This window comes from Daphnia pulex, chromosome 7 (genome assembly GCF_021134715.1).
Source record: "Daphnia pulex isolate KAP4 chromosome 7, ASM2113471v1".
NCBI lineage: Eukaryota > Metazoa > Arthropoda > Branchiopoda > Diplostraca > Daphniidae > Daphnia > Daphnia pulex.
In genome coordinates, this window is record NC_060023.1 from 11,561,151 (window position 1) to 11,575,787 (window position 14,637).

The following is a 14,637-nucleotide window of genomic DNA, read 5'->3' on the forward strand; positions in this document are numbered from 1 at the left end:
ATAAATAGCCTCGCTCCAAAAAGTTTCCCGGACGCGCTATTACGTAATGAGAAACTCGCGGGTTTAAAATTGAGACAAGATTCTTGTTCAAAGAAGAAAAAAGTTGTACGTACGCGATGAAAAGTCTTGGTATTGTAAGAAGCTGTACAGTCGCTTTTTGCTGCAGTGCAAACTGATGTGTGTTATACATACAAGAGGGTAAAGAGAAAGACTCTTGAACGACATAATATTTGTCCGGCAAGTCCACATCCCTTTTTCCTATAGTTTCTTTCTTTTTTTAACCCCCGGAGTAGTAGCAGCTCTGGTGGTGCGTTCGATACTAATTCGGTTAAGGATCACAACGCATGGAAAGGGGACGAAAAACCTTCCGGTCGATGATTGTGTGCTGCTGTGTGTAGAAGTTTCACTCTATTCATCCCCCCTCTACTATCTGGTTTTGCTGCTGCTGTGCTATCTACTAGCACGATTGAACGTTGCAAAATTGATGACCTTTGGCAGAGAGCTAATATTCTTTTGTGTCTCTCAATATTTCTTCCAAGACAATCATTTCGTTGTATAAGAAATGAGAAAGAGATTTAAGAGATAAACTCGATTAAAAGTAGTATACTCAATTTGGTTTATTTATCTGTAAAATGTTTTATTATTTTGTTGAGGAATGGATTGCGCAATTTTTTCTGTAACTTCACCAATCTGAATAAGTGGCAACGTTGTCACGCAAGTGCAGACGTAATATAACCATAATAGTCACGACGATTCGACGAAGGATATCCAATCGTTCTTAAGTACATATTTAATTTTCTTTTCTTTAGTTTTAATTGAGTAAAAATACGAATTTTAGTCGATAGAAATTATTATAGTTTTGCCATGAATATCTCAAGATTATTCTAGTGAATAAACTAGTGTAGATGAGGTTATGTAACTTTGTTGCCTAGGGCTTTTAGTGGGCAAGATTGGTTGTTTAATTCTTGGTTTGTTTATTAGAATGGCATCCGGAATGCGTCTTGCTTTTTCCGTCATCAGGCCCGTCAACTTGGCCTGTGTCAGGTTCCAGAGCACAGCAGCTCAGACGAAAGTTTCTGAAACCAAACCCAAGTCAGCAGAGAAAGGTAAATTGCCCATTAACAAAAATGGGGAATTCACATTCATTGACCTTGGGTGCTGATGTTTTCCAGTTGCATTTGACTGGCGTGATCCCCTGAACTTGGAATCTCAACTGACTGAAGATGAGAGGATGATGCGGGACAGTTTCAAGACCTACTGCCAGGAAAAGCTCATGCCTCGCATCACAATGGCCAACAGACATGAAGGTAGAAATATTCACATCCATACAGCAATCGTTGGTGTGTCTGAGATGATAAAGTTTGTCTCCAAAAGTTTTCCATCGAGAAATCATGCAAGAGATGGGAGACCTTGGCGTCTTGGGGCCAACAATTGAGGGATATGGCTGTGCTGGGGCCTCATCTGTAGCTTATGGCCTGTTGGCCAGGGAGGTGGAGCGAGTGGACTCGAGCTACCGTTCCGCTTTCAGTGTCCAGTCCTCATTAGTCATGTACCCCATCGACGCCTTCGGAACCACAGAGCAAAAGGAGAAGTTTCTTCCCAAACTTGGTATTAGAAATCTCGTGCCAAATAATGTTCTCTCGACCCTTCACTTTCGAATTTCTTTGTCCCCATTGAAGCCAAGGGAGAGATGGTGGGCTGCTTCGGTTTGACCGAGCCCAATCACGGCAGCGATCCTGCCGGAATGGAAACCAAAGCCAAACACGACGCCAAGGCGGGCGTTTACATTCTCAACGGAAGCAAAACTTGGATCACCAACAGCCCCATCGCCGATGTCGCCGTCGTCTGGGCCAAATCGCTGGACGAGGGCAACAGGATCCGAGGATTCCTGGTCGAACGAGGCACCAAAGGATTCACCACGCCTAAAATCGAAGGCAAATTCTCTCTTCGAGCTTCTACCACCGGCATGATCATGTTGGAAGACGTCGTCATACCCGAGTCGAACATGCTACCCAAAGTTCACGGCCTAAAAGGTCCGTTCAGTTGCCTCAACAGCGCCCGTTACGGAATCGCTTGGGGCACACTAGGAGCTGCCGAATTCTGCCTGGCAGCCGCCCGTGACTACACTCTCCAGCGACAACAATTCGGCCGTCCTCTGGCCGCTACTCAACTCATCCAGAAGAAAATGGCTGACGCCATGACCGAAATCGCGCTGGCCCTTCAGGGCTGCATCCAAGTCGGCCGTCTCAAGGACAACGGACAGTGAGTTTGACATATTTGACATTAATTCAATTCGATATATTCAAATCGATGATTCACTTGTCGAATTACAGAGTCACGCCCGACATGATTTCGCTATTGAAGCGGAATTCTTGCGGCAAGTCGCTGGACATTGCCCGGGCCTGCCGAGATATGTTGGGTGGAAACGGAATTTCGGACGAGTACCACATCATCCGACACGTCATGAACTTGGAAGCCGTCAATACCTACGAAGGCACTCACGATATTCACGCCCTTATTCTAGGCCGTGCCATTACTGGCCTTCAAGCTTTTAGCGGATCGGGTTAATATTTTTTTCTCCCCCCATTTTTTAATTGTAAAAATAACCAAACAAAAATTTAATAATACGCTTTTTGGAATCAATTATACATGAATCCGCACTTGGGCTTTTGTATAGAGTGTATTGGTGCGCGCACATCGAGATGAGAGAAAGAAAAAATACAAAAGGAAAAGTGAGAAAAAGAGAATTTTTCAAAAAACAACTCAACATTTTGAATTGGAAATTTGGGTGCCGGAATTCTTTTGCATAGCGGAACTTAACTTTTTTTTTTGTGAATCAATTTGAAGAAATTTTGTTTTATTGTAATTATTATTATTTTTTGTTTTTGTTTACAAGATTCCTCCAGGCCTTTTTAAAATGGATTGACTGCCAGGTGAGTGAATGAATTACCGAAAGCGGATAAATTGATAATGGCCTTGTTGTTATTACTTCCCCCTCCTGCGGATGAACGTGGATTAGTGATGGGTGAGGCTTCGACTGGCGGTGATTCCGGCGGCGAATTCAATCCGGCGCTCCAGGTAGTGTTGCTCTCGGTTCGCTCTCCTGTCACAATCAATTTCAGAGTCAATCTCTTTTCTTTAGTTAGTCAGTCGAGAGTATAAAACAAAGAAAAGTCAAAAAGCTTAAGGAGGGCGTGGTTTCTAATTAGATTTTCGTTCGGCTTCCGCAGTGCTGCGGTGGAACTTGTGGCTGCTAATTTGCTTGGGCATCCGCCGCCGCCGCCGTCAAGAGCTTTAATTGCCCATCCATTAGTAGCCTGGATTTTTTGTTGTTTGTTTTTGGGGGTGTAATTGAATATAATTATTTGGTTTACTTACCCATTTGGGGTTTAATGTCGAGATCACGGGGAGATTCAGCCGACGATCCAGCGGATGAAGATCCACGACTTTCTTTGGCATCGCCTGGACTTTGGTGATTTCCGTCCTTGCCGCCGTTGTTATCCGACGAAGATGATTTCTGTTGCGTCAATCGCTCCTGTTTCCGGAATTTAGCTCGCCGATTTTGAAACCAAACCTTTTTTTAATCCATTTAGAATTAGAGAGAAAAAAAAAAACAGTGTCAGATGGCCTTCTCAACCGAGCGTGATGTACATCTCGACCATTAGTTCCGCACTGCGTCGGATACATATCACATGTGTGTGTGTCAACAAAAACTACTGCAAAGTAGGATCGCGTCAATCGTAACACATTGGGTAAGGAGGGGAGTTGATGGTGCTATTATGAAGTGCACACAGCATCCGCACACACCCGAGTCTATATAGCCTTTACGACCACATGGGGTTTTTCACCCTTGTTGGCTACTAGTCTGTTTTCATGCCATCTGTCGTGACACTGTTCACAACAGGATCGTTTTCAATATCTTTTTTTTTAGTTCCAGGAGTAGGAGGGGTCGTGTTGTTGCTGTTGTTGTTGTATCTCTTTCAATTTTACAAGATGTCTCTATTCATCGTCCCCTCCTCCCCCTTTCTCCACACTATACATGTATAGTCGAGGCACATTATAGACGAGTGGCTCATTTTTGGGCCATCCGATCAATCAATCACCTCCTAGGTGACTATTGACTTTTCTTTCTTTGTTTGCTCGGCCATATGTGAGATTTTTTTGTTTTTTCTAATCGTTTTATGATTATCTTGGAATTGATTTCACTAGGAATTTAATGTATGGATGAAAAGATAAGTTCCTGGAAATTCCCGAGAGGAGAAATCAACTTCAAAGGGTGTGTCGTGGACACGCGACATTCGAGTTATTTTCTACTCGACTGGCCTAGTAGTAGTAAAAGAGGTGGAGGAGGAGGATGACCAATCCAATAATCATCAGGATCAACAAATCCTTTCGGGAATTGGTTCCACTTTCGTGGGAATAACCGGTCCATGCGGTTTTCATGGCCCCCTTTTTTGTATTCCACTTGTTCGAGCTATTAGCTAATGGATCGATTGACACTGGGATGATGATTGGCTCACTCGAAAATCTTTCAAGTCTTACTAGAAATATCAAACAGAGTTGGAAATTTCGAATGATTATACAATTCCTTTTTTTCTCGAGTGACAAAGGCCACACGCCATCGTGGAGAGCGCACACGCTCTCTCCTGGATGGAAAAAGCGTCACGCATGATTGCAGACAAGGGGGGAGGGAGTGTGGTGAGTCTCAATGGATTTAATGGCGCGTGCAGTGTGCGTCAAAAAAGAGCAAAAATGATAAGAGGGGAGAACTGAACACTCGAGATAATAATGACATTTTACTATTACTAGATAGGCCCCTGGACTAACCTGGACTCGAGCTTCGGTGAGATCTATGCGGATGGCAATCTCTTCGCGGGTGTAAATGTCCGGATAGTGGGTCTCTTGAAATGCTCTTTCCAGTTCCTGGACATTTGATCAATAATGAAATCAATTGAATTGAATTTTATACAGTTGGAAATTTGGTTACCTTGAGTTGGGAGGATGTGAAGGTGGTGCGGATGCGTCGCTGCTTCCGTTTTTCCGCTTGCTGCAACGACGACACGGACAAGGAACCGACGTGGTGGTGGTGATGGTGACCTTGCTGGTGATGCGAGAGACCCGGAAGACCGGGTAGGCCGCTAATGGATGGATGGTGATGTGATCCAGCAGCGGTAGAAATGCCCGGATGATGATGATGGCCTACACTGGACGATGTCGGATAAGCTCCCAGGCTCATGGATGGCGAAACTAGTCCGTGATGGTGGTGATGGTATCCGCCGTGGTGTTGCTGTCCGTGATGTTGCTGTTGATTCTGATTCGATTGCTGACCGTGGAGTTGGTGTTGACTTCCGTCGAATCCGGCAGCTGAAGACGACGGAGATGGTGAAACGGTCGAATGTTGTTGCTGTTGTTGCTGCTGCTGCTGCTGGTGGATTGGCGAAGTGGATGACGACGACGTGTTGTGTTGGCCGATTGACATGACATTAGCCAATCCCATGCTCGTCAGGAAAGAAGAGGAAGAATTGTCGCTAGGAGATGATCCGGAAGTTTGCGACGGATGAAGCTGATGGTGCGGATTGTTGGATTGCTGCTGGTGAAGATTCTGGTTCTGCGAATGCTGGGAGGAAGATCCCAAAGACGTCGGATACATCCGGTAACCTCCTAAAAATGATTCCGGTTTTATACATTTGACAATTAAAATCTATTAATTCCGGATTTTTTAAAATTTACCTTGGAAATGGATGCCATTGGGCGGAGGAAAGAAGGAAGATCCTCCGCTGCTGTAATTGGCGGTGGTCGACGAAGAGACTCGAGACGTCGACGTCGGCGACAGCGAAGATGAAAATCCGTTGCCGTGAAAACCAGTTCCGGCGCTTCCGCCGAACAATGAAACGGCCGTCGTCAGCGAATTGCTGCTGTTGGATGAAGTCGTCGCCGATGAAACGAGGAGAGGTGTGCTGGCAGCGGAATTGTATCGCTGATGATGCGACGATCCGTACAGATGCGACGACAATGACGACGTCAACGACGACGACGGATGTGACAGCAAAGTCGACGACGAAGTCGACGGCGACGGCGGTGCGATCAAATCGTCGGAATAATTCGACTGGTGGTGATGGATCAACAAATGCGGATGGTGATGCGATGAGTGGAGTAGCGGCAGTGTCGAAGAGGATTGCTGCTCCGCCGGAGACGTCGTCACTTGTTCCTGTTGCTGATCGGATGGCGAAAAGTGGCAAGTCGACGGGCTGTTGAAATGCTGGGCGAGTCCGGCAGCGGCAGCAGCAGCAGCGGCTGCCGACGAAATGGCCGACACGTAAGAAGTTCCACTTGCGTAATCCATTTTCGCGGGGAAATCAAATCAAGTCGAGATTGATTCACTGGTGGTGGTGGGAGGTTGTTGTGTACAGTAGGAAGACACCCCACTCTGGAGTGAGAGAGAAATGTTTTGAATTTGATTAGCCAAAACTCGTTTAACGCGCTGCTTCAAGGTGGTGGCTGAGAGAGAGAGAGCTAGAGTCTGGTGGTGGGGGTTTACTGTTCGAGCGCTGTCAAATTGGCACCATATTCAATTATAGCCGCAGCGGCCGCCGATGATACAGAAAAGCTAATGCAATAATGAAATCAAGTTAAGCAACGCTGATCTGGTTGAGAGCGAAAGGGGGACGAGACTGAGGAGAGAGACGCTTCAAGGTAGCGGTGCGGCGGCAGTACAGTACTTGCTGCCTTTAAAGCTCTTGTAATACTCTTTGGTATATGTGTACTGCTGCTGGCCAAAACAGCTAACTAGCTGCTCCCCACACTGCCAAGGAAAACGCGGACAAACGAGGGCGAGCACACAAGCTGCTTCAACGGGTGGACAACAACAGCCGCTAAATTCCTCTTATCGGCCTTAATTCAATCAACTCCTTCCCTTATACCCGCAGCTAGCACACCATTTCCTAGTGCTCTACCCCGAATCAAAACTCCTCCCCCTTTACTCTATTCCGGCGGCGGAGATGTGACCAATCGCTGAACGGGGGGCGGTTTGATTCCTTTCCATTGGTTCCAAACTTGTCCGGCAGCTTCTCCGTGCTGTCATCGGCGCCGACGTCGTGCGTGAGATCGCTGCCTTTACTGACCAAGAGGACGCTTAAACGATGGCCGTCCAGTGGACGCGTGCAAACGTCTCGTTGAACTACTCGGGAAGATGTAGCTGATGTAACGCACGCAAGTAAATTCAGAGTATAACTGAAACTTTGATTTGTGACAAATTGTTGATTTTTTAATTTTAGGTCTGTCAACTGGGAATTTTATTTTTTAATTCATTTGGTTTTTCGGTAATGTTGGCACATGATGTGGAATGGAAAACAAGAATTTGACATTGAAGTAAAGAATTGAATTGAGTGAAATGAAAGTCACCATCCTGCCACTTCACACGGATTTAGCTGAATTGAGAATAAGAAAAAGCAGTATGAAAAGCACAATTAATAAGGTGTGTGCACTTTTCCCCAAAATGTCTTTTATCGTTTTGTCTAAACACCATTTGAAACAATACAAAATTCGACGTTTTTCTTTATTGAATTATTTGAAGAGAAACTATTTAAAAATTTAATTCTATGCTATCTTGAATCTTCAACAAAAAAGGCTCAGCTCAATTCATAGTACCTTATAGTGGACGCTTTTGAAAAGTCTAAGGATTTCTTATGCTCTCCTTAATGTCATATTTTAGAGCTTCTGAATCTACACTTACTTGGAGTGCAAGAAAGTTTTCTTATTGCTACTACTTGTACAGTTCTGCTGGTATTCAGATTACTTGTGTGCTGTTTTCAACAGGATTGCAACAATGAATAAGCCCTTACTTATTTGAATTTTATCAATATCAACAATAGAAATGCAAGAATTTTAATTTCCAAGGAACATGAAAAGATTTCATTTAAAGATCGTCTCTAAAGTTATTAGAAAAATGTAAAAATTGGTTTTGCTGGTTTCGGTTTAGCGCCATTATAATTTAAATGACATTACACAATTGACTACTAGATGGCGTTTTGCCCTACCGGCAGACGAAGTAACCTCGTTGAATGCAGACTAAATTTAAGTTCAGTCTGCCAGTAGGTGGCCTACTTGCTGAATGTTATTATTGTGTTGTTCGTGCTCGTTCGTGCTCGTTCGTGCTATCGATGTTGGATTGATAGATTACTAAATATTTCCTTCACGATTTCCTTACCCAACGTAGTTTTCCATTCCCTAGTTGATTGTGCAAGTTAAAATTCCTGTCACTCTGAGAACTGGTTAATTATTATTCCAATCATAGAGGAAGCGTTTATTTACAATGGCAGCATGTTCTTGGTTTAGCAAATAACTATGTCGTATAAAGAACTGGAAGTGGGATATCAAGGCTTAAAGGCTGCCTCTTTCTATATCGGCGACGAGTCCGAAGGAGCAAGTGCTACGTTAGCAAACGAAGCTGGGCTTGCAAGTGATACACTGCCCACAACCTATGAATACGTCTACACTTCGGCTAGTTCACCAACGAGAACTTTTCACCCAAACTGCCCAATTTGCCTCCAGAAGGTTAGAACATGTCCAGCGTTGTTGTAGTATTACTTTTTAATTTTATTTTTCATCGTTTGTCTTGTTCCTATTTTTTTTGGCCTGTACAAATATTTTTGTTATTACCATAATCTTCTCTTTCTGTTGCTGGTTTTTATGTTTTTTGGTGCTTCTTCCTCAGTCTGTCAGAGTTTAAAAGCTTGGGTTTTCTTTTGGACACAGCTCTAGTGGACCTTTCCAATCCTGACTGATTGGTAACCATATTTTGTTTTATTTTCCCCGTTTAGTTTCCCTTCACTTTTGCCCACATTTTTCTCCTAATTTCTCTATGCCATGTTATTTATTTTACATTTGGTGAAGGCATTTTTTACAATTGTATTATATCATCTCAACAGAAAATTTTGAGTGTGCTGATGCATGGGAGTTGATCCCGGATTTCAGTGAAACGTGTATTAACCGTTTGTTTGTTTCCTGCAATCAGGGTGAAGAATGCCAGGAATGTCCTGACGATTTACTTGGCAGTGATCTGGATCCTCTATTGGGAAGAATGGAAAAGGAATACGTTGACACCGGTAAGCAGGTCGTGGCCGGCATTTGTGCCATGGCAAAAAAGTCTAATTCGAAACCGATGAGAGAAATTTTGGCAAGACTCGATGAATTTGATTACATTAAAACTATAATCTTTCCCGAAGAAACCATCTTGAAGGTATTCACGTCATTTTCTGCATGTTGATCTTATATCAAAATAACGTTTTAACTCTCAGGAGCCCGTTGACAAATGGCCAGTTTGTGATTGTTTAATATCGTTCCATTCAAAAGGCTTTCCATTGGACAAAGCTGTGGCTTACGCCGAGCTTGTTCGCCCATACACGATCAACAATTTGCGAAAACAATTTGATCTGCAGGTTAGGGAATTCAAAAAACTATTTGTTTCTAAAATTCAGTAATTAACCAAATCGTACGCAGGATCGCAGAAAAGTTTATGGGATCTTGCGGCGGGCCGGGATCGCTTTACCTCGCTTTGCTATCCTAGATCGAGATTCCCCAGATCCAAGCCGTAAGTTAATATTTTTTAAAATCTAAACCGTTGAGATGAAACTGAACAATTATTTATTTTGAAATTTACTCAGAACACTCGCTGATCGAATCAGAGGATCACGTTGAGGTTAACGGGACAGTTTTCAATAAACCATTTGTGGAAAAACCTGTTTCAGCGGAAGACCACAATATTTACATTTACTATCCGACTTCGGCTGGCGGCGGATCCCAGCGTCTATTCCGCAAAGTTAGAATCAAACTTTATTTAAAATGTTAACCAAGGTCGATTTCATTGTTGACTGAATTTTAGATTGGAAGTCGGAGTAGCGTCTACTCGCCCGAGTCAAAAGTGCGCAAGAATGGATCGTATATCTACGAAGATTTCATACCAACTGATGGTGCTGATGTCAAGGTATTCATCTCCAACAGACACCCGATACATCACAACAACTGTAATTGGTGGATGTTTTTCATTTGAAGGTTTATACCGTGGGCCCAGATTATGCCCACGCTGAAGCAAGGAAATCCCCAGCGCTAGACGGCAAGGTGGAACGAGATCACGAGGGGAAAGAAATTCGATATCCAGTTATTTTATCCAATCTCGAGAAATTGATTGCTCGTAAAGTTTGTCTAGCCTTCAATCAAACCGTCTGTGGCTTTGACCTCTTGAGGTAATTTCCTAATGACGTGCTGTCTATTATTAATGCTCAATTAAAGTATCTTGGTTAGGGCGAATGGCAGGTCGTTCGTTTGTGATGTCAATGGCTTTAGTTTTGTTAAAAATTCGGCAAAATACTACGACGATTGCGCCAGGATTCTTGGAAATATGATTTTACGTCGTTTGGCGCCCACTTTACATATTCCCTGGGCTCTGCCTTTCCAGCTCGATGACCCACCGATAGTGCCTACGACATTTGGCAAGATGTAAATTTTTTGAGCGAAAAAATCGAAAAGATAATTAATTAGGATTTCCTTTTCTCTAGGATGGAATTGCGTTGTGTTGTGGCCGTCATTCGTCACGGAGATCGGACGCCGAAGCAGAAAATGAAAATGGAAGTTCGTCATCCCAGGTAAAAGAGAAAACAGAATTCATTATGCTCAAGAAAACTTTAATCCTTTGCAATTTATGTATAGATTTTTTGCTCTATGGGCCTCCTACGAATCCGAGGTCAATGGACGCCATTTAAAACTTAAAAAACCTGCACAACTGCAGGAAGTACTCGACATAGCCCGCTTTCTCTTATCAGAAGTAGAAGCTGGTTCAGCTGATCGGGAACTAGAGGAAAAGCGCGGCAAATTAGAACAACTCAAAACTGTTCTAGAAATGTACAGTCTTATTTCGTTTTACTCTGGCAAACTCATTTTATTTTAATTGGTGATTTTATCTTTAAAGGTATGGCCACTTTTCAGGTATTAACCGAAAAGTTCAACTCAAATATCAACCCCGTGGTAGACCCCAATCGGGCTGCAGTGAGGAAGGTATTTCAATGCGAGTTAACTTACTTAATTTTCGGTAATCGTGCAGTTAAAGTCTTTTTTTTTTGCTAATAATTTCACAGACACACACAACGAACCGTCTTTGCTACTAATATTGAAATGGGGCGGAGAACTTACTCCAGCCGGAAGAGTCCAGGCAGAAGAGCTTGGGCGTATTTTCCGTTGCATGTATCCAGGAGGTCAAGGTCGTTTTACGTTTTTCCAATTTAAATATCAATGACCCCAGACCTTACATTTGGTTTAGTATGCATTGCAGTTAGTTTTTTTTTTGTCTCGTCTTTAGTCGTGTGTCACTCGTTGTTTCGTCTTTCTGTTTCGTCTTTCTGTTCCGTCTTCATTCTATACACTTCTAATCTGGGTTTGTTGTTCACGAATGCAGGCAATCAGGGATTGGGACTGCTTCGTTTGCACTCGACTTATCGCCATGATTTAAAAATCTATGCGTCAGATGAAGGCCGAGTACAAATGACAGCAGCAGCTTTCGCAAAAGGTTTGCTAGCTCTTGAGGGGGAGCTAACTCCCATTTTGTTCCAAATGGTCAAATCGGCCAATACCAATGGATTACTAGATAATGACGGTGAAGCTTCTAGTCTGCAACATATGTAAATGAATTGCGTCACTTTTTTTTCTAGAATATTCGTAACCTTCTTCCTTTCTTTTACAGGGTGAAATCGCGTCTTCAAGAGCTACTGCAAATGGACCGTGAACTAACCGAAAATGAACATCGCGAGATTAATCCGTGCGGAGCGCGATCGATTGAAGCCGCTCTCCACGTCATCGGCAATCCCGTTCAGTGTTGCGTCAAAGTGTATGAACTAGTCTGCAAGTTAGTCGAAATTGTTCGGTCCAAACGCGATGATCCTAAAACAAAGAGTATGTCTAGTTGGATTTTTTAAAAATTGAAACCGCATTTCATTTTCATTCATTTGTTTCCAAATGCAGATGGCATGTTGTACCACGGCGAAACATGGGAACTGATGGCCAGGCGTTGGGGTAAACTAGAAAAAGATTTTAAGCTGCGCGAAAATCCCTTCGAATTTGACATATCTAAAATTCCCGATATTTACGACTGTATCAAGTATGATATCCAGCATAATCAAGCGGCCCTGAAGTAATTCATTCATAGTTTCAAATGTTTTACTTGATTCAGTTCCTAACTAAAGATTAATTTAGGTTCAATCACGCACAAGAACTGTACATGCTAGTTAAAGCTCTTGCTGACGTCGTGATACCGCAAGAATACGGCCTTTCAGATCAAGATAAATTGGCCATTGGGCAAGGAATATGCAATCCCTTAATGCGAAAAATACGTGCTGATTTGCAACGCAACATTGAAGAGGACTTGCCAATGTCGGACGAGTCTGTTAACCGCCTCGATCCCAGGTTTGATTGATTGTGAACACTGGCTTTTCGAACAGTTTATTATTAATGATTTTAATCGTTTATTCAGATATTCGCATGGCGTTTCCAGCCCTGGCAGGCACGTTCGTACGAGGTTGTACTTCACCAGTGAGAGCCATTTGCACTCATTGTTGACCGTACTCCGTTTCGGTGGATTGGTAGAGGTATTTACATAATAAAGTGAAAAGTTGTGAATAAATTTGAATTGTGATTAATACAGGGAGGGGAAGGTGCCGATGAACAGTGGCGACGTGCTATGGAATACGTTAGTCAAATATCGGAACTCAACTACATGTCCCAAGTGGTTATAATGCTCTATGAAGACCAAACAAAGGATCCCACATCGGAGCAAAGGTGAAAGAATATTTTGTTTCTGTTAGGGTTCTTAAAATTCATCGAAAACAATTAAATGCTTTTTACAGATTTCATGTTGAGCTACATTTTTCACCCGGTGTCAATTGTTGTGTGCAAAAGAATTTGCCTCCTGGGCCAGGATTCCGTACCCATCATCGAAACTCGAGCGTTAGCCATAAAACTTCCGTTAAATTCAACATATTTCTTATTTAATCCTTTTGGTGTGTAGCCAACCGAAACATCGCCCAACAAAAGCTGCCCTACTTCAATTCCACCCGGATCATCGGTTTGCTCGCCTAATTGCACACGGATTGAAGAAGAGGATCTTGATATTGCAGACGTAGTGGATCATTCAGAACAGCCGAAACATTCCTTCCTTAATCTGTCTGTTCCGGTGCGTACTTCAAGGACTTCATCTGGATCTGAAAGTCCGTCGATAACACCTCCGAATACTTTGAAAATTCCGATTATTACATCGGAACCTATTCCGATAAGGTAACTTCACATTTTTATTTTTGATTGGTCAGTAATTGAGTGCAAGGATTGTTAAGGAATTCGCCTGGAAGGAATCCATTGGATAGTCCTCATTTGAGTTTCCCGCCAACATCGAATTCATCGCCTTCACTGATGGATGTCCCCGGTGGTCTAATAATGAACAGTAGCAACAGTAGTTGTGCAAGCCAGCACACTCCACCACGCTCCTATCGAGTCAGCAAATCTCCCGATTTTGAACCGCAGGGTCCGAGAGCAAAAGGTTTGACCATTTCCCGTTTTAAGTCTATAGTTCCTTTGAATAGAGATTGTCGCTAACAAACGCATACGAATGAAACTTACCTCGACATTTATGATCTTTGTTCACTGTGGGGAATGCAGCTCACACCATCAGTGGTGTTGGCGTTGCCGCGCCGACCAGGTCCCTAGATTTGGATGAAGGTATCGCTACCTTAATCAGTGTTATTTGCCAATTAGTTTTTGGTGCCTTGGCAATTCTTGTGCAATTTGTAATGTGCTGTGTTGTATGCTCTCCGCGCTTTTGTGGAACCAAAACAAATTTCAAACCAACTATAAGATTGAATCCTGTTTAGATTCCGATTCGATGCGACGCCATCGTCACTCGATTCCTGGCCATTTGAACGTCTTGATGACTCAACGCCAATCGGTAGTTGCCAAACGCAAACTTAGCCAACATCAGCACCAGCATCCGGCCCTATTCAGCACAGCTGTCATCAGCGGCAGTTCAAGCGCACCTGAATTAACAGCCATCTTGCCATCAACCGGAACGGCAATGGGCCTCGGTTTGGCCAATTTGGCAGCCATAGATCCTTGCGTTTCTGTGGGCGTACCTGCCATACGCCCTCTCGAGACACTTCACAACGGTTATTATCGTTAACATTTATTTTTCCTTACATTTTATTTATATTGTTTATTATTTTCGTTAAAAGGATTGTCTTTAAAACAGCTGGATCAGTTCCTTGAACAAATGACCACGTTACAGCCTCTCTGTAGTCCTTTACCAGGGGTGGTCACCAGTAATCCATTTAAAGACTTGTAATTTAATTTCGAGATTTTCGGTTCTGTTGACAAGGTTCTTTAGGTAAGTCACCGTTGTCTAATGGTTTAATGATAGTTTGGTTATAACGAGTCGTGCTACAAGGAGCATTGCAGAACATGGTGCAACATGTTTAAATTCCTTGTAGATGCTCTTTAAAAGTTAAGCATCACTGTTCCGTATTCCCAATTGTCTGTTTAGTTATTCATTTAGTACCCCTTGTTTGGCATGAAAACAGTAAAAGAAAATAAACTGCCAATCAAAAA

At 43.0% G+C, this 14,637-nt stretch overlaps 3 protein-coding genes and 1 long non-coding RNA gene across 12 annotated transcripts; 3 read left to right on the top strand and 1 right to left on the bottom strand.

Moving 5' to 3' along the window:
• The first annotated feature begins 92 nt into the window (after positions 1–92).
• Positions 93–2,742, top strand: LOC124198590 (glutaryl-CoA dehydrogenase, mitochondrial-like). The gene is made up of 6 exons (XM_046594497.1): positions 93–782; positions 982–1,106; positions 1,173–1,307; positions 1,375–1,608; positions 1,680–2,262; positions 2,334–2,742. Exons 2-6 carry the CDS (start codon positions 983–985, stop codon positions 2,566–2,568), a joined length of 1,311 nt encoding a protein of 436 aa, XP_046450453.1. The 5' UTR covers positions 93–782; position 982; the 3' UTR covers positions 2,569–2,742.
• On the bottom strand, positions 2,584–6,388 carry LOC124198589 (retinal homeobox protein Rx-like). Its single transcript, XM_046594496.1, has 5 exons — positions 5,731–6,388; positions 4,988–5,661; positions 4,828–4,923; positions 3,379–3,574; positions 2,584–3,103 (listed from the first exon to the last, which is right to left on the bottom strand). The coding sequence occupies exons 1-5, from the start codon at positions 6,341–6,343 to the stop codon at positions 2,913–2,915; spliced, it is 1,770 nt and encodes a 589-aa protein (XP_046450452.1). The 5' UTR covers positions 6,344–6,388; the 3' UTR covers positions 2,584–2,912.
• Positions 6,389–6,873: 485 nt separating this feature from the next.
• Positions 6,874–7,552, top strand: LOC124198591. The gene is made up of 2 exons (XR_006876619.1): positions 6,874–7,213; positions 7,275–7,552. It is a non-coding gene; the product is annotated as an uncharacterized LOC124198591 (long non-coding RNA).
• Positions 7,553–8,079: 527 nt separating this feature from the next.
• On the top strand, positions 8,080–14,635 carry LOC124198594 (inositol hexakisphosphate and diphosphoinositol-pentakisphosphate kinase-like). 9 transcript variants are annotated; one of them, XM_046594508.1, is made up of 25 exons: positions 8,412–8,553; positions 8,714–8,786; positions 9,014–9,238; positions 9,297–9,437; positions 9,499–9,589; positions 9,663–9,817; positions 9,881–9,982; positions 10,051–10,241; positions 10,300–10,494; positions 10,554–10,640; positions 10,705–10,896; positions 10,964–11,049; positions 11,130–11,252; positions 11,447–11,669; positions 11,732–11,940; positions 12,010–12,178; positions 12,241–12,450; positions 12,518–12,632; positions 12,689–12,822; positions 12,891–12,990; positions 13,052–13,317; positions 13,374–13,576; positions 13,696–13,755; positions 13,908–14,198; positions 14,265–14,635. In XM_046594508.1, the coding sequence occupies exons 3-25, from the start codon at positions 9,080–9,082 to the stop codon at positions 14,372–14,374; spliced, it is 3,612 nt and encodes a 1,203-aa protein (XP_046450464.1). In that variant the 5' UTR covers positions 8,412–8,553; positions 8,714–8,786; positions 9,014–9,079; the 3' UTR covers positions 14,375–14,635. The 9 variants fall into 9 exon arrangements, with proteins under 9 accessions (XP_046450455.1, XP_046450461.1, XP_046450456.1 ...); XM_046594499.1 differs by lacking the exon at positions 8,714–8,786 and having other exon boundaries at positions 8,080–8,553; XM_046594500.1 differs by lacking the exon at positions 8,714–8,786 and having other exon boundaries at positions 8,082–8,553; positions 11,130–11,246.
• The last annotated feature ends 2 nt before the right edge of the window (positions 14,636–14,637 follow it).